The 19791-nt window shown below is 49.1% G+C and overlaps 1 protein-coding gene across 1 annotated transcript; it reads right to left on the bottom strand.

Moving 5' to 3' along the window:
* Positions 1 to 17807: 17807 nt before the first annotated feature.
* Positions 17808 to 18875, bottom strand: LOC122387344 (2-deoxy-scyllo-inosamine dehydrogenase-like). The gene has a single exon (XM_043377460.1). The coding sequence runs from the start codon at positions 18873 to 18875 to the stop codon at positions 17808 to 17810; it is 1068 nt and encodes a 355-aa protein (XP_043233395.1).
* Between the last annotated feature and the right edge of the window lie 916 nt (positions 18876 to 19791).

Here is a 19791-nt window from a genome sequence, read left to right as displayed (position 1 = left end):
GACGAACGTCGAAGCTAAGAATTATTAATGTCTATTTGTTAAAATTTATATCATATGATTACCTATAACATTATTAGAGATATTCGCTTTTATCGGACCGAGTTACACTCCCTGTCCCTCTGACGTGTTGTTCTCCCTTTCGGCTGCGCTTGCCTTGCCGGCTCGGCTAGGGCTAACGACGTTACCACGGCTCGGATTGGGCTAACGACGTCACCACGGCTCCGCTTGGCCTCGTAAAATGACGTCACACGATCCTTATTGGCTGTCTCGTAAAATGGCGTCACACGACCCTTATTCAGGGCCTCCTCTAACATACCCACTGGGTGGGCAAATGCCTACCCAGTCACCACAATTGCCCACCCAGTGGCGTCGATTTGCCCACCCAGAAGCAAATGCAAAAATAAAGGTCCGGCCAGACGTCCGGTAGGAACTAGGGGAAGTTGGGGGAACGCCGAATACTTTTTTCTGACGCCCTTAGCACGCAAGGTAGACAACATAAGCTATTCTTGTTGGCGTCATTCGAGAGGCCAGTCTTTTGCCTTTCAAACATACCAGGCGCATTTGATGAATTTGCATACCGTTAAGCGCACAAACTAAAAATATCAAAGAAGTGACTTTTTCGGCGTTGCCCCGGACTGCGGGGAAAGCCGAAAATGGAAGAAATGATCTACGGGAATGCCGAAATTGATGTTTTGCTATTTTATCTCAAATTTTATCCAGACTTCGTCGAAGCTGACACGCGTTTTAAGAGCTTGAGGACGCTTGGTGCACACTGGAAGTTACAATTGTGTGATATAATAAGAAAAGGCCAGGTAAATCATTCCTTGTTGTAACAGGCCGTTGTGTCGGTTAAAAGTGTAATTTGTGTGACTAAAAATACGCGTTGCTATTCTACAGCGGTAAAGTTCACGTAGCGTGCTTTAACGCGCGTAATTGCACGTTTTCAGCATTACCCCAGCCAGCCATACTTTCATTTGCAGGCCCATAACTTTTCAACGTGCTGTATAAATTTCAAATAGGCAGCACACTTATGCAAAGCCGTGCTGAAGATTACTTGACCGAATTGGCCAGACAAACGGTAGCATAATGAGTAGGAAATGCAGCTTCGAAGACGCATGTAGTACAAAGGAAACGTACCTTGAAAACGCTCTTGGCGCCCTCCCAGCCGAAGTATTCCGAATGACGACTGGTAACAAACATGCGATAATTGGTAGTCACTTAAGCTTCAGAGCATCACTGACAGGTGGCATCCATGTCGCACGGTTTTCGAAATATCTCGAATTTCGGCTTTGCCCCAACTCCGGCATTGCCCCAACTTCCCCTACCACTTCGGTTTCCCGGGAAAAAAAATTGCTAGCAGCCCGTGCCCCAGCCCCCAATCACTGCAGTGCAAGTTATTTTTTTACAATGGATGCATCTGAATGCAGGGGCGGTAGCAGACTTGGCGTTTGGGGGCGAGGGCAACTTGGCAACTTTGCCAACCCTCGGAGGGGGGGGGGGGGGGGGCGGTGCTAGTTTACAGGGGCCCATTGCCATAGCGGCCTCAAAGGCCCGTATGGAACCCCAGAGGCCAATGTGGGCTCTCAGAGGCCAGTGCGTGACGCCTAAAGGTGTAAGCCATGGGTCCCCAGCCAGACAACAAAATAGGGCCATCAGAGACCTTATAGGCTGATTGGGGACTAAATAGGGCCTCAATTTGGAGCCATCAGAGGCTAATGTGGGCCTCAGATGTCAGTGTGAGGCCCTTATAAGACTGACATTGGTCCTCAGAGACCGGCATCGATCCTTCAGAAGCCAGTACGGGGCCCTCAGAGGCACAAAAGGGTCAGTCTTGGATCTCAGAGGCAGAAAATGGGCCATCAGAAACCGGTGTGGGACCTTTAGAGGTCGGTTTGTGCCCTCAGAGGCCAGTTTAAGGCCCTCAGAGACCAGTACAGGGCCTGAAAATGGCAGTTTGAGGCCATCAGAGGCCGACTTAGGCTCTCAAAGGCTTATGCGGGTCCTTGAGGCAAGGATGGGACCCTCAGGGGTCAGTGTGGCACCCTAAAAGACAGGCTTGGGCTGGTGTTGGACTCCAGAGTCCAGAAAAGGCCAAGTTGAGCCCTCAGAGCCGATGCAGGTCCTTAACCCGGCAGTTGCTGGGGTATTTCGCCACAAACCGTTTGCTGGGGGGGGGGGGGGGGCGTTAAACGCCCCCAGCCGATAACTCGAGAACCAATAGGCGCAGCGAAACGCACGGAGGTGGCAAACGAAAGAACGCGACGAGACGCTTCATATGAGTACTTTAAAGTTGAATTTTGAGGTCACAGGTCGGGTCAAGGTCAGGTCAAACACCTGAAATCGGACTTTCAGTAGCATGGACTTCAGGACTTCACAATGGGCGCTTCTCGTCATAAACTCTGTCAAAACGGTGCACAATCCATCATATAAGGCCTACAAGAGTGACAGCTCCATGTAGGGGTCAGTCAAGCATAGGTCAGGGTCAAGGTCAGCTCAACCGGGTAGGCACATATTCCCGAAAATCAAAACTGATATTCGCAGCCTGTGACACATGTTTTATGGGTAATTTGGGGCGTAGAACACGATGGTGACATTCATTTTATCATATGTGCACGTGTTTGGCTCAAAAAGTTCAATTTAAGAAATGCATGTATCATGGTCGTGAAGTAGTCATGAGAAATTGCCAAGATTCAGTTCAAGATTTTGGAAAATGCGGAACGATAATCAATAATCGAAGATAGCCATTAGATTGTTCATGGTATTAGCAGTCTAATGGCGTTTACGGCATGTCTGTATGTCTATTCTGTGATTTTATATGATTTTTTGAACATATAAAGTTTTTGGTCGAAAACCAAGAAATCATGACGTCACTGAAACCTCGATAACTCAAAAATTTTTCCGGCCGATTTTTTTGAAATTTTGTCACAATAACCGTCAATCAATTCCCTACAGGTACCCAAAATTTGGCGCGCCTGCGGCGCGCCGTTTTTTTGCTATGGCCCAGCGAAAAAAGTGGGGGTGTTTAACGCCCCCCCCCCCCCCAGCAACTCGGGGGGTAACCTTCGCCCGTATAGGGGGGAGTCGAACGGACCCCCTCGATTTTTTTTGCGAATAACTCGCGTAAAAAGCGGCCGATCGCGACGAAACATTCAGTACCCTCGCGTTGATCAACTATACACCTACCCTGCAAATTTCATGACCCTGACCTTAATGACCTTTGACCTGTGACCTACTTTTTGAGACCATGTTTGGCCGGAATCGCGATTCGGTGTGTCGGCTCGCATTAGCCACGCGTATGCAGTCTTTTCGTAGTTTCAAACGTTCAAACATGGGATATGATGTTGCTCCCATGCATTAGGGTCATGCAAAGGTCACTTGAATTTTAGGTCAGGTCATGTACAGTGGATCTAGTAAGGATCTCCAGACGTAACTAGATGGCGTTGAGCCTTAGTCGAGTCCATGTCAAATTCAAGGAGAGGTCACTACCGAGCTGGCCCGTTTGGGAGGTGGGCTAGGGGGGGGGGGGGTGGCGAGGTCACGGTGCGGGTGACCTGTCAAACAGCCCCGGCGCGGTTGGGCACTGCCGCAGGCAAATGACGCACTACAGCCGGCCTGTTCCATATCGCGGTGGTGGGCCCGGCGGCGTATTCGCCAATTGTATTACACGAATCGGCCAACCAATAGCTTGCCTCCTGAGTGACGTCAGCGTGGCGTCATACTTTCGGTCCTCGCCCTGGTGGCGTCTATTGAAGCTAGGTTTTAAGTTATTGACATTTAAGCTACGCGGGGTACATTATCGCCGTGGCGAAGTGGTTAGAGTATGGGACTGGTGATTCAGAGGTAGGTGGTTCGAATCCACTCGGCGACTTCGATTTTCGTGTCATCTGTCATTGTGCGTTTTTTATACATTTGTAACGGCGTGCACCTAAGAAATCAGACGTAGGCATTCTTCTAATGAATATGTTGCATAAGATAGATATTTGCAGTCCAACTGATTGGTTCAGTTTCGGTATTTTCCAATGGTCTTTGTTTGTATTTGGTTTGGTAGCGGTGTTCTGATTTTCTGTGATTGACATCACTAATGCATAGTGCATACTATGCGAACGTAGCCAATGGAAAGACAAATGGTGCTGGGCGATGGCCATTCATTGATCAATATTTCTCACTGCCAATGGGTGATAGCACGCAGCATTGACAGGGGCGGCGCTGACCTTTTGAAAGTAGGTGGGCACTTGGCAAGGTAAAGTACCTAAAAGTAGCGAAACCTAAGATGAAAAGTAAAAATCGCACGCTGGTAAGCAGGCTATTAGATAGCTTTTCGTGTAAGAATCACCATTCACAAAAAAAGTTCGGCATAGCTGTTAGCGTAATCACGGGACGAGATAATCAGTTTCCAGCCGTCAGAGCGTCATCTATAGGAGCTATGCCCTAACTATAACTTTTACATTTCAGCCGCCAGGGGGATACCTAAGTCCTCTTACTTGGAATCTAGTTAAAGTCAAAAGATTTATATTAGACGTTTATGAAGATAACTTGGGACTGGTTGTTAAGTTGCATGCTCACGGCGGGCTGTCATCAATTTATCTCTATACATGTCTTATCTGATCGATGAAATAATACAGGAATCCGTTGTCATTCGAGTGTGTTTCATAATAGCTCTTCCGACTTTGACGAATATCGACAGTGCCGTAACAAAATTGGTAGTTCAGGTATAGACTGCAACTGCAGTTCTTTTGCAACTTATTCCTTAATCAGATGAACACTTGTCAGAGATTTATTGGGCGTACGATATTGGCGTGCGAACGTAAGGGCCAAAAATGCGCGTCTACGACCGAGTTCTTTTTAAGAGAAAAGAACCGCTGAAGCAAGAATCGAACCAACGACCTGTCGTGCATCACACCGAGACTCTAACCACTCGGCTACGGCGACACATACATGTCTGACAGCCATGTACAATGCAAAAATAGTCTCAACTCAAATCTAGCCTCAATGCATGCATTGTCGCGGCGGATGGCTATGACGTCGCACTAGAGATGTCGCTAGTTGATGGGCCGATTCGTGTAATACAATTGGCGAATACGCGGCCCGGCGCGGCGGCCGGTAGCGTGGCCGCTTGGAAGGGAGCTGGGAAGGATGATGAGGCGTGGGTATACTAAGGCCGGTTTATCTATTGTCAACTACAACTAACTATGATGCACTCAAATAAATGCATATGTGATGTTGGCAATGCAGCTGGCAATGGAATGCTAGCGAATGCTGCGAGCGTCCAGTAGCTCTAAGGATTAAGGTTATTCGTATCTCCTGAAATTTTCAATTGATATAATTAACCCTCGCCCTGGCAGGGCATTTTTCATAACACGGCCTGGCAGGGGGGGGGGGTCGATGCGACCCCCCCCCTCGCGATTGGCTCCTATGGCACCTAGAAACACCAAATTTGGTAGGTAGGTGGGCACCCTGGAGTTCTCGCCCCTGTGCAAATTTGGTTGCTCTAGGTCAATATTTAGGGGGGTTTTGGGGGGTGTAAATGTAAAAATTTCGCTAAAAGCAGGTCAAAAGTTTTTCGCTTATAACTTTTGATCTAATTCAGATAGAGCGAAAAGAAAAGCACCAGTGAACTCAGCACGTCAAGGCGCGTCGAATGATATACTTTTTAACTTGCTTAAGTGTACTTAAAATTTTTCTTAAATTTTAAGTGAACTTAAATTTATAAATTAAGTTCAAGTTAACCAAATTGCATCATATCGCATATCATTCGATTCGGCTGATCACCAGGAACACAATGATACTCTTTTTTAAGCTCTAGCGTCATTGTGTGCCAAGTTATTGGCAAAAACGTCATTTGACCTCAGTTGACCTCATTTGACCTGACCCATGGATAAGTACACCAAACAAAGAAGCACCAAGTGACCTGCTGCTAAGTACTGTGGTTTCAAAGCACAAAAGTGATGGAATGAAGCGGATATCTCCAGTATTTTCCGAATTTAGTATTTTCCCATAGGCTTAACATTACGACGTAATGACCTCTAGCTGACCTCAGGTCAGTGACCTCAAAAACCCGAACTATATGTTATACCGATCGGTGAACTTAGCACATCCTGAAAGTTTGAAGGAAATCAGTCCAAAACTGTGAGTAGGACAGGTGCAAAAAGAAAATTGAAATTTGACCATGACCTTGTACCGGTTTATCTGACCTGGTGACCTGACCCTAGGTCACTCGGACCTGAAATTTTCAGGTCATATGTAAAAAGGTTGCCCCATAGGCTGTGCCAAATTTGGCGGCGCTGCGCGCCGCCGTTTTTACGCTATCTTCGAAAAACCTTAGGGGGGGGTCGCATCGACCCCCCCTGCCAGGGCGAGGGTTAAAGCACTAGAAAGATCGTATCGTTGGCCGGTTTTTGACTGGCTGGCGTTTCTTGTGTAGAGCGCTCTTGGGTAAATAATTATAACGGCAGGCCTTTTTTATGACGGGCCAAATTTAGTCGTTAAATTTAGTTCAAATTTAGTCGTTAAAAAGAAGATGGGGAAGCGTGGGCGAATATCCTATTTTTCTGCATTAAGTCTTGAATTAATAAGTTAAAAACAATAAGATCATTTAATAAAAATATTTGACCCGAAATTATGCTTTGTCTGACCATGATTGCGTGTAGGTGCAACCTGGTTTAACCCGGTCCAATCTGGTTCGGCTCCCTCATTTACCTTCGGGCTTTAGCCTCGTAACATTGACAGACGTCAGACATCCAACCAACAACTTTGGCCGAAACACTGTCCAGCAAGCTGCGCAGGGCGATAGATGCCCGTAGCGTAGAGGGTGGGTGACCTGTGAGCGGAAATCGATGTAGTGAGTTCGAGTCTCACTCCCGGCTCTGGCTTTATCTAGACAAGAACCAAAACGTTTCCTTCTTCTGCAACACTGACAAGAACGGTGATTTAGCTTTTCCCAGTATCCTCACAACAACGTTAAAATTGTCGCACCTAAAGGTTTTGCTAAGTTAATCTTTAAGAAAATATTTTTGGTCATTTTCTGGCCCCATATCAACCCTTTTTCTTTTCTTCTCCCTTATTTTTTTTTTTTATTCTTTTGGACCCGATAAAGCCCACCAATGCTGAGCGTGCCAAACAATGAATAAACATGGAACTCAAAGAACAATTTAGAAAGGCCTAAGACAGCATGCAAATGTCGACTAAAAGTTTAGGTCCTAGATTTCAATTGTCATTTGTTTAAGATTTTGCTTAAGTGAATGGCGTTTTTCGCTTGCCCGTTTGTTTGAGACGATTATTCCCTTCAGGTGCATTTTTTTCTGGCTGCACATGAAAAGGATACCACCATACCGGACTGAAGGCACCCGCAACCATCATCCCTTCCCCTCAGCCGCGGCGCAGGTGGCGGGCGGCCCACTCACGGTTCGTCGGAAGGTCATCTCAGGCTCAAAAGAAACGATATATACCATTCGAAAGCTGACGGTGAGCTGAATCCAAAAATGCGATTTTTATCAAAATCGACCGATGGCCTTTTTTGAAAATTGCGTTTTTTTAAAAACTTAATAATCTTTTATTTAACGGGCTGTCCCGGACATTCTTGAAAACATAAACATGTATTTTTGAGTTCCAGTGAAAGCTGAACACCAAAAGAACAATATTTAGCGAAACAATATTTCCTAACATTAATATGCGTCTCACACAGCCGACAATAAGGCGCAATCACACAGCTCAGTGTCACGATGGACCAAAGTCGGCCACACAGAAGCGTGAAATGACACTTATCGACTCGCAGACCCGGCGCTCTCGGCCCCCCTGACCGGCCACGGCAAGGAGGTTCGGCTCTCGTTCTACTAAACGGGTGTCATGTTTGTTAGTTTAACGATTCAAGTCGGTACTTGAGTTATTCAGGATACATGAGCAGAAGATTCAATGCTCTGTCATCTCCACATCATGCATTAATTTGCATTTGTTCATGTCCACTTTGCTCAATTGAGGTTGGTATCATGCCCATATAAGGAAAATTGGCCGCACTGAAATGTCAGAGGCTGCACCGGCCTCAGCTCGGGTGGAGTGGGGGTAGCGCCCGGTGGGGCAGGGTAACCTTTGACCGGTCGCACGGCCGAGCAGCTGTCACTAGTACAGCCTCTGACAGTGAAACCCCGCTCACTTCCCCTGCGCGGGCACTGAGCGCAGCTGGATGGAACAAAACATGCATAAGAAAAATGTAAATTAAAGCATGTTGTAAATCAAGCAGAACAATGAATTTTCTTCACTGGTATCCTGAATAACTTTAATAGCGATGTGGACAGTTAAACTGACAAATATGACATTTGTTTAGTAGAACGAGAGCCGAACGTTCTTTCCGTGGCCGGTCAGGCAGGCCGAGAGAGCCGGGTCTGCGAGTCGATAAGGGTCATTTAACGCTTCTGTGTCGCCGACTTTGGTCCATCGTGACACTGAGCTGTGTGATTGCGCCTTATTGTCGGCTGTGGGAGACGCATATTAATGTTTGGAAATATTGTTTCGCTAAATACTGTTCTTTTGGCGTTCAGCTTTCACTTGAACTAAAAAATACATGTTTATGTTTTCAATAACGTCCGGGACAGCCCGTTGAATAAAACATTATAAAGTTTTTACAAAAACGCAATTTTCAAAAAAGGCCATCGGTCGATTTTGATAAAAATTACATTTTTGGATTCAGCTCACCGTCAGCTTTCGAATGGTATATACCGTTTCTTTTGAGCCTGAGATGACCTTCCGACGAACCGTGCACTCCCGGCGCACGCACGCTCGCGCCGCGATAGCGCGTCACTCCCCTCCCTCCTTCCCCCACAATGACCGGTGACCTCACTCCCCTCGCGATTTGGACTCGCTCCACCCCAACCGTAGCGCCACGTGGTGGCTCTGGAGATCTTAAATAGACCCACTGTAGGGGAGAGTGGGGTGGGTTGTATCAGTTTTTACTCCGAGACCCATAACCTCGTAAGTATCCGTGATAAACTCATTATTTCCATACTATCCCCTTCCTTGATTCTTCTGCTTTTTTGTGCAAAGTAACTTTTCCGCTACCTCTACCAGTTTTTCTTCTACGGTCTGCCAAATAGAACAATGTTTTTGATACAACTTGCCCCATGGCTTGGGTGAGTTGTATCACATGGTGGGGTAATTTGTATCACTATTTCACGTTTCAGGGAGTGTGCTTGCTTCTGGTTTTGAACATAACAACAACATTAAATGGGGTTAATACAATGTATAGGTATGCTCAAAGGCTTCACTTTATTAGACCAAACTTAGGTCAGTGCAATCCGAACGAAACATCAACAGATTAGACGCAAAAGTGGCCCGTTAAGAGCATAGAAGCCAACACATTGTGCCGAAATGGAACGAGCATTGACTAGCTACCTACAAACGCGAGCCAGGGCTTAGCTTTCGCGATCAAAAGCAACATACCCATACATACATACACACATACATGTTACAACATACCCCACCCGGCTCTGATACAACATGTACCTAGCCGCCATCTTGGAAAAAAACATCCTCGTGCTAAAAAAACAGCTGACAGCTGGAGAAGTCCGTTTTCACTCGCGCAGCCTTAGAACCTACCCTCACCACCGCCACGGAGATCTTTCAAATTCGTGCACATCTAAATGCCCAAAACACACATTTTCTTGCAACTTATTTTTTTAGAATGACATTAAAAAAACATAAAATCGGCTCTCACTTCGAGACGCTTCCACTCAGTCACAAGACAGAACAGGGAAAGATGGCGCCCGGAAAACCTCGTCGGCTGGTCGTGTCGCGAGCGCTATCCATTGGATAAGTTTGGCACAATTCGCCCTGATACAACTTGGACATGATACAACTCTCCCCGCTCTCCCCTACCTTTGATGACCTCGGTTCACTTTTTCGAGTTTTACATGTTTCTGGGCTAGTTTTTTTAGCTGAATTCGAATTTAGCAACCATTTGAACATGTTACGAAGTAGTTTTGGTGCCTTCGTAACATGTTACGAAGCTGTCAGAGGAGGTTGCCACCTACTACGAATACCCGGCAAAACCCTTACTGGTTGACCTGACCTGACCTGACCCGACCTGATCTAAATGCATGAAGACATCATCCATGATCATAACTAACATGATATTCGTGATCAGCACCCCGAAAAACCATAGCCACCCTTTACGACGTTCTAACAGCCAACGTCCCGATTTTCCCGACTTTTGGGTCCATGACCTGACCTGGAAGGTCAGCCGATGACCTAGGACCTTAACCCTCGCCGGCACAGGGGGGTGGTTGATGCAACCCCCCTAAGGTTTTCGCGAATAACTCGCGTAAAAAGTGGCCGATCGCGACGAAACTTTCAGTACCCTCGCATTGATCAATTTTACACCTACCCTGAAAATTTCATCACCCTGACCCCAATAACCTTTGACCTGTAACCTCTTTTCCGTGACCATGTTTGGCCGAAATCGCGATTCGGCGTATGTCGGCTCGCATTAGCCGCGCGTTTGCAAGCTTTTCGTGGTTTCAAACGTTCAAACATGTGATTTGATGTTGCTCCCATACATAAGGGTGGGTGTCAAGGTCACCTGAAGGTCAGGTCAGGTCATTGACCTTTGGTGACCTCGGGTGACCTCGGTTCAATATGGGCCTTTACAGGCCAGCATGGGGCCTCAGAGGTCAGTGTGGGACCCTCAAAGACCGGCATGGGCCAGCAGGGTAGCGCGCTACAAGGCCAAGGATGTATTACAAGTAGATTAAGGTCAATAAAAGCCGTATTTAGATCAAGAGGACGCGCCAAGAGTAAGCTGACCATGCCTCCTAAAAAGAGGCAGCAAGCATCACCTACCTATTCGATTTCTGGTTCAAGGAGCAATCATAGTAAGTTTAACTCTGCACATTTGCAGTCTTCTTAAAATTCTAAATGACTAGACTAGAGATGTCAATCGGATACCAACTTTTTGGTATACCGATACCAAACCGATACCAACTTGGTATTTGGTATTTTGATCCTAATGTTGTTGGTATTTTGTTGGTATTACGAATCCGGCTAATGTATAAGAGGATACGAATTCGGTACTAAGTTGGTATTTCCCTCATGTTCCCAAGTTGGTTTGGTTTCGGTAGTTTTCATGGTTTTGGGTGGCATTTGGTTTGGTATCGGTATCCTGATTTTCCGTTATTGACATCACTAATGTAGACAATAGGCATACCTATAAGGTGAAATACACACGAAATACCACATCACACACGACAAACGTTAAACTATGAATGGCACAGTTGGTTGACTGTGAAAGTGACATAGGCCTTAACCCGCCCCCCCCCCCCAGTCGCAGGTGAAAATGGTTGCACCCCAAAACAAGTGACTGGATCTGCCCTTGGGCAGGGGAACGGCGAAAAATTTTGCCCACCCAGTGAAAAATCCTTAGAGGAGGCCCTGCCCTTATTGGCGGTTTCCTCAAAGCGAATGGTGTCACCGCTTCCATTATCGTGCAGGTATCAACTTTTAGTTATACCTAGCCAAGAAGACGTCTCATTTTTACGTCATTTCACCACGGACCGCGTCGCAGACAGCGCGATGTCCGTATTTCCGTTGGAGGTCTGGGCAGACTATTTGACGAGAACGGTCAGCGGTGGGAAGTCGTCCCGTCTTCTCTCTGCGAACAAAAACACAAACCACGGCGTGAAAAAATCACAGTGCCTTATCTTATGAGGATAGCAATAGCATCATATTAGCTTGCCACACTCTGATCTACACCACACTCTGATCTACATATCTACCTGTGCAGTGTTATTCAACAAGCATTGCCAACCGGCCGGACGGACCGAGTGGAAATTAGTTGAAAAGTGTTTTGTCCTTTGACCTCCATAGTTGAGCTAGAATCTCGTGTACCTATCACGCTTCCGGCTTCCCTTTAAGTGAGGCAGCTCTTGTTTTTAGATTTTTAGGTTTTATTAGCTTTTTTGCCGTTTCCATATCTATTGTAGTTTCAATCCTCAATTCCCCTAAATTCCCTTAGCGAACCCCACCCTCCGAGTCCGGTCCCTGAGAGAACCCCACCTTCCGAGTCCGGTCCCTGAGCGAACCACACCCTCCGAGGCCGGTCCCTGAACACTGGGCGTCCCCATCCCCCGGTCCATAAGAGTTTTTTTTTTTTAGTTCGACAATCGACCCTCATTGTTAACGTCTCTTTGAACACAGTATGAGATTTGTTGGATAAATTACTTGGAACACTGGCTGCCGGCTGGCGCACATTGCTTGTTATTCACCTTGTTACTGATCATCAACTTCATGAAGATTATTTGTAATTGACTCCCATTTCCCCGACTGGCAAGAAACATTTGCCCATATTAACAATCACACAGCGGTACGCGATTGATCGGGAATTGTAACTGAATTCATCAATGAATCTCACGGGGTTTAACGCTACACTCTACCTTGCGCTCTACGATACAACGTGCACTACCCAGTTTTCTCAGTCACTCTGTCAGCAGGTTTCGTGCTGTGTTCGAAAAGATGAGCGCACTATGGGCGAGCTCACCAAGTCGCGTGCAGCGGCCGTTGACTTTGACGAACCCCGGCGGGCAACGCACCCGGATGATCTGCACAAACTCGAGGCTCCCGCCGCTGGGACCCTGCTCCAGCTCCTGGGGCCGGCCGGAGCAGCACGTCACCAGCACCAGCACCAGCGCCAGCACCAGCACCAGCGCCGTCACCAGCGCAGCCGGCCTCATCCTGGGACCGTCACCGGACTGCGGCGGGGCGACAGCACCCACCGACCGTCCGGGGGGCCTCTGTCGGACCGGCCGGCCGGCGCCACACTATATAGGCAGGCAGCCACTGGCCTGACGTGTATGGTGTGAGGCCCGCGAGTGCAGCGCGGCGGCGAGGACACGGGGAGGCCCGGCCCGGCGCGGCGGCCGGAGCGTGGGGACGGTGTCGTCAGACGTCTATGTTCGTGACTGAGCTGTCGGTAAACAGAAAACAGCCGGCTCGTTATGGCATGTGAGCTGTGACCAGCGCCCGGGACGGGACCGGTGTGTCAGTTGTGACCGCGTCCGGTGTGTCAGTTGTGACCGCGTCTGGTGTGTCAGTTGTGACCAGGACCGGTGTGCCAGTTGTGACCAGGACTGGTGTGTCTGTTGTGATCGGGTTCGATGTGCCAGTTGAGTGTTGTGTTACGATCGTTGAAGCGTTCCGAGCACCCGGAATCACGACAAACCTGTCAGCGGCCGCGACAAACCCAACAACAAACCGACAAAGCCTTGCCCGCAACCTCAACCCCTCGGTCAAGGAGGATTGATGGTCTGACGACGTTTAGCTGATTTATCAACTTCTCAGACTGTATTTTCGAGAAAAGCAGTGAAATAAAATCATTTCAAAGATATTTGTTGTTCAACAGATTTAGTTAAATTTGGTCAAGTTTGGTGTATTTGCCAGATATCCGGTCGTGGAAACCGGTAATCGGTGTTCGGTATGCACTCAATTTCAGACGAGTAGCAGGCAGTGACTCTTTCCTGCGGAGTTAGGGTAACTGTGGGGAAAACGCACCCCTGGGTTAAACGCCTCCCCTAAAAAATCGTATTTCTTATCGACGGATAGGTGTTTTATCCTGTCTTTCAGAACAGTCAGCTGCTTGTTTACGTAGGTCTCTATTTCCGGTTCTGCGTCTTGAGGAGCAGCGTGGGTAGGTGCTGATGTTGGTTTTGGGTGTTGTTTTTGTTGTTTTTACAGAAGATTCCTAAGATTTTGATGCCCTCTTTATATCACAAAATTTGCTATTGTGCACATCACCAAAAACTGCGTTTTATTGCCATTCTGTTGAATTTATTATGCTACGGCGTTAGTGGCGCGTTTTTTTGTCAATATTTTGTTGACCGGAAATGGAGTGGATGGGGAAAGACGCCTACTCGATGCATGGGGCAAGACGCCCCCAGTTTTCTGAAAGGGGGGCGTTTTGCACGGTGGTGAGAGTGCAGGGTAGCGCCCTGTAGGTGGGTGCCGAAAAGGCCTCTCCCCGTCCTTTTTTGCTGATATATCCTAAACGACTGCAGATATCGTCACCAAACTTTCAGGACTCCTCCGGGCATCCATTTTACACATTGCAACAAAATTTTATTCCAAAGGCTATGATAGGTTGATCACAAATGACTTCAGAATGACGTCAAGTTCTGCCATGTTCATCATTTTCTGTTGCTGGATGGGGTGGGGGCGCTTTGCACATGGGTGTGGGCGTATTACCCAGGGTGTGGGGCAAAACGCCCTTTTGTAAGGGCATGCGAAAACCTTTTTGGGGGGTTAAATACCACACGCAGGTGTCTTTTCTTGGTCTCAAACACTGGCGGATCCAGGCTTGCGTTTTGGGGGGGGGGGGGGCAACTCATGCAGGAGCCAAACCTAGGGTACCCCCAAATCCTGTTTTCTCATCGGATTTAGGCCACTTATTTTTCGTCACAGCCCTGACACTATGAATTTTTTTTTAACTAAAAAGAAAAATATATAAATGGTAGCCCACCCGACCCATGCCTTTATATTACTTTGTAAACACTTACCATTGTTTTTATCGACCAGTTTAAGGGACCCTCCCACCTTAACATTAGATTTGAGCTGAGATAGCCAAAATGGGGTCCCTGGCTCACAATTACCGGTTTCGGCACGCACTCACAACATCGAGAAATGCCTTAAATCGGAAATATTGAATTTCAAAATTGCAGCATTTTGATTCAGAGGGGCTAATGCTTTTGGATACCCCTCTGAATGTGTGACGTCAGCGGATATCTAATGATTTTTTAATATTTTACTAAAACGTTTGGTAGCATGCGGTGGTATAGGCTGCTTTGCGCGCAACAAATGCCGCACTTTCAAATAAAGTCGCTAGGAACAGCAGCGGATATCCCAAAAAGTAAACAAAAATAAAAGTCTAATCTCTTGAAAACCGGTGAATATTTTTCGATAAAATTTGGTAGATATTCGTTTTCGCCCTTTCTGAACCTAGCGACATCACTTTCATGCCAATTCATTAACTTTTTTGAAGGTGGGAGGGTCTCTTTAAAGGAAAAGGGCCACCTTTGGCTTTAACATGGGGATTGAAACTGAGATAGCCATCTTGTAGCCCGTGTCCGAAAACCTACCTGTCTACCGCCTTACGGCCGATTTCGGCCTCCATTCGTAGTTATCGGCAATTTTAAAAGAAAATACGCCAGGAATGCGTCCTTATCCCAGGAATGCGTTCTTATCCGACAATACAGCCACCCGCGGCGAGGCATTGGTTTTTTTACCAATCAGCTCCAACCAGCTCAGCTTTAACCAATCAGCTTATCTGACACAATCCGACGAGTCTGTCTTCTGAACGCTGATTGGCTTGAGTGTGACGTCATCGCTATGCCATCATACAGTAGGTGCCGTAGAGAGTATCAACATAGTACCAATATGTTAAATAGTTTTAAATACTTTTTCGCGAATTGTGCACTTCTGGCACCAGTTTTAAAAAGAAAATGAAAAATAATAAAATCAAAATGAAAAACAACGATATCTTCATATTTCACGAAGGTGGCCCTTTTCCTTTAACCCGCTTCGAGTCAGTGCTTGGGTTCCTTTGCGGGCCGGGAGGTGGTAAAACAGCCCTGTCTAACTCGGCTCCTGGGCCACGCCCTGATTGAACTATGTTTCATTATCGTTTGGGGGAGGGGGAAAACGGGCCACTTTAGGCCTCTGGGAAGGGGACATGGCCCTAAATGCCCCCTCCCTGGATCCGCCAGTGTAAGAAGAGACCATTGGAGCTGCAGTTGGGTACCTCAGACATCAGGGTACGCCCTCAGATGTATGTATAGGACTCGCATGGAGACCTCTTATGCTATAGTGTACTGAAAGGACCCAAAGGAGCCTGTCTATATGGGCTCCCGGAGATAGACGTGGGCCCTCAGGAGCCCGCCAGAGCCCCAATGAGGGATAAGTGAGGGATACCAAGTGCCTGCAATTGCATATTGCATAAGCCATAACGCCTTTACAAATCAATATATTATGCATCAGTGGCAGATCCAAGGGGGGCCACATGGGTCATGACCCCCTTGGTGCCCGGGGGCACCACAGGCCTGTCAGGGGCACCACCGGCCTAGTAGGGGCACCACCAGCCCGCCAGGGGCACCACAGGCCTAGCAAGGGCACCACGGGCCTGTGAGGGGCCCCACAGGCTTGTCAGGGGCACCCCAGGTCTGTCAGGGACACCAGAGACCTGCCAGGGGCGTCGCCGGCCTCGCAGGGGCACCATGGGCCTGTCAGTGACACCAGAGGCCTAGCAGGGGTACCACAGGCCTTACAGGGGCACCACCGGCCTTGCAGGGGCACCTTGGGCCTGTCAGGGGCATCACAGTCCTGTCAGGGCCCAGGGGCACCAGCGGCCTAGCAGGGGCACCACAGGCCTGCCAGGGGCACCACCGGTCTAGCAGGGGCACCATGGGCCTGTCAGGGGCCCCACCGGCCTCGCAGGGGGTACCACCGGCCTCGCAGGCATCACGGCATCACGCAGGGGCACCTTGGGCCTGTCGGGGGCATCACGGGCCTGTTGGGGGCACTTTAGGCTTGTCAGAGGCACCACAGTCCTGTCAGGTCCCAGGGGCATCAGCAGCCTAGCAGGGGCACCCTAGGCCCGCCAGAGGTACAGCCCACCGCTAAAGAAATGTAGGGTTTTACCAAACTCAAAGGTTGGCTTTGACTGGCGATTGTTTAATGCGAAGTGATTGAAAAAAAGATGTCAATAGCTAAAGTTGCAGCTGCAAGGGTGACGATACATATAAGCTACATTCAAAGTTTCATTGTAGTCTGGCTAATCGTTCCTAAGCTTCAGAAGCAGAACATACCCATGACTGAAACCCCACATTACTTCTGCTGTGGACTGTACCACAGGCCTGCCAGGGTCCAGGGGCACCACAGGCCTAGCAAGGGCACCACGGGCCTGTCAGGGGCACCTCAGGCTCCCGTGCCCCCCCCCCCAGATCCGCCAGTTATGCCACACCACGCGAAACACCGCCAACTACCAGCTGCCGCGCCATAAACACGTGCCAACAACAGTCTTTTTTTTTAAGGTCGACTCCGCTCGCGCAACTTTTGACTGACCATCACTGCTACTATATTGCTTCCATATTATGCTGTGGAAAGCTTTACTTCACCAAGTGGCTAAAAACCTCCATCAAGGTATATTTTCTTAGCAATTTTTCTGGCGTTTTTTTGGGGGGGGGGCAAACAGGCCACTTTAGGCCTTGGGGGGGGGGGGGCATGGCCCCCGTGGCCCCCCTGGATCCGCCAGTGGTCTCAAAGCGTAGTAAAAAGAATGAGCTACATGATGGTGCCCAAAGGTTTGAGTAATCTGTGTTGGGTTGAGTGTCAGAAGGTTTCGCGCTTAATGGGGGCGTTTTGACCTATTCACCCTATGTATGTCGTAAGGCGGCTAGAAATGATAACAATTGTGTTCTGTTCAGATTTCCGTCTTTGTGTCGTGTTTTCATATAAATTCAGGACTAAGCTTTGGTCTCCGCCGCCGGAGTTCCGTACCTACACAAGAATCCGTTGCCGTTTTTTTCTCGTGCTTTTCACTCATGGCTCAATTCCATTCTTTTATAACATTTCACTGTAGTTCTCTTCTCCATCTGTCATTCTTTGCCTTGCACATCGTCCATGTTCGACACATCAAAGTGTACCTATTTATCTCACTTTGAATGCACATTGCATACCTAATACACCGGGTGGCCTATGAATAAAAACGTTCCGAACTTTAAAGTCGTATCCCACAACGCAAATCTGAATGTGAATATAATGCAACTTTATGCACGTAGTTACTCGAGAGTATCATCCATAGCAAACATGGCCTTGGAGATTTCTCCCTTCTTGAGTTTATCCACGGCCTCTTGGTACTGCTCCAGTTTGAACAGCTCCACCCCGAGACGCGGCAGGTCCAGGTAGCGCGAGCCCAGCGCCGCTACCATCGCCGTGGCGCGCGGGAACGTATCGGGACTGGCGACCGCACTCCTGACCGAGAGCTCTCTGGTGACGAGCAGGTAGGGGTTGAGCGAGACGCGGCCCTCGGGCGGCGCCACGCCGAACAGGCAGAGCGCACCGCCGCGCCGCAGCCAGCCGGCCGCCTGCTCGATGGCCGGGCAGAAGCCGCTGCAGTCGATGACCACGTCCACGCCTTCGGCGGCCACCTGCTCGTCGGACAGCGCCGCGAACTCGGCGGCCAGCTCGGCCGGAGCGGCGGCCCGGTAGCCCAGCCGCAGGCCGTCGACGAAGCGGCGCCGCGCCGGCCCCGGCTCGCTGATGGTGACGTCGGTGATGCCGCGGTGGTGCAGCAGACAGGCGGTCAGCAGGCCGATGATGCCGGCCCCGAGCACCACCACCCGGCCGTGCGCCGGCAGCGGCTCGAACAGGTCGAGCGCGTGCAGCAGGCAGGCGACCGGCTCGCAGAGGGCGGCCGAGCTGAGCGGTACGCCGACCGGCAGCGGGTGGACGTCCGCCTCTGGCGCCCGCACCGCCTCCGCCCAGCCACCCGGCCGCCAGAAGCCCAGGCTGTCCCTGATGCTCTCCGTGGCGCAGAAGTGGTTGTTGCCAAGTTTGCAGGCGCGGCAGACGCCGCAGCCGCGGTTCGGGTTGACGACAACGCGGTCTCCGACGGCGACAGACGAGACGGCTTCGCCGACCTCTGCCACCAGGCCGCTCAGCTCGTGGCCCATAGTGGTCCACTCGGGCGCTATCCGGTAGTGGCCCGACAGCGCGTGCAGGTCGGTGCCGCAGACGCCGGCGAACGCCACGCGCACGATGACGTCGTGCGGCGCGCTGACGGTGGGCCAGGGCACGTCGTGCACCTCGAGACGCTGCTCCGGCTGCAGGAACTGGAGAGCCTTCATGGTGCGTCTCGGCGGAGGGCGATGGCCTCCCGCACTGTACGGAGCTCGGCGGCGGACTAACGGACCGGGTGGGGCGCCACGGTGATCTGCCGGCTCCGTGAGCTGGGCAGCTGCTGACCTCCTGAGGCCACTTCAGGGAGATATTGCGTTCATCATCACAGACATAAGCATCAGTGATGTAGTCCAGATAATAGGAATGTTCCTCCTGTGACCCTGAAGTGCAATAAACACGAGTTTAAGAGATCAATATTGAAGTCAAACCGCAAGCCGAGGCGCCCACCGCTAAACAAGAACGTATACTGAGCCAAGTGTATGTTTATCTACAAATGAAGTCAGCAGTAGTACCTACGCTATGAAAATGGTTTCATAGAATTACAAGTAGTTGTTTCTCAAAAAGTACCCCACCCTAATTCTAAAGAATCACTAACATCTACGAGCACAACATCTGTCATAAAGGTAAAAGTTTTGGCCTGAAGCAATAAATGCTTCGCAAGTCGTCCACACATTATTTTAACAGATCGGTACATACCATATTGATGAATTCCACATCCTCTTTAAGGGTTCATGGGATACCTAAATAAGGGTGAGAGCTGGGTAAAATGGAATCTACAAAGTAATAAGTAGGCACCTAATAGTTTTCTTGCTTTATAATCGACCGTATAAAATAAACATGATATAAAGATAGAAATATGCAGTTGTCGCGAGGCAGATGGAGAATGACGAGAGATACGCTCAGCTGTTGGAAGTGACAGGTCCATTCAAGTTCAGTAGGTATCAGTAGTGTCACAATCGCTGACTTGTTCTCCATATGGCATATACATGCACGCAATCGAGGCTGAATGTCGAATGAGCTCTTTAGAATTTCAATTCCGTGTCACTAAAACGCCAAATTACGGACGAGTGGAAGGAAAGTCTT

This window comes from Amphibalanus amphitrite, unplaced genomic scaffold (assembly GCF_019059575.1).
Source record: "Amphibalanus amphitrite isolate SeventyFive unplaced genomic scaffold, NRLGWU_Aamphi_draft 000283F_arrow, whole genome shotgun sequence".
Lineage (NCBI taxonomy): Eukaryota > Metazoa > Arthropoda > Thecostraca > Balanomorpha > Balanidae > Amphibalanus > Amphibalanus amphitrite.
This window is presented reverse-complemented; position numbering and strand designations above follow the sequence as displayed.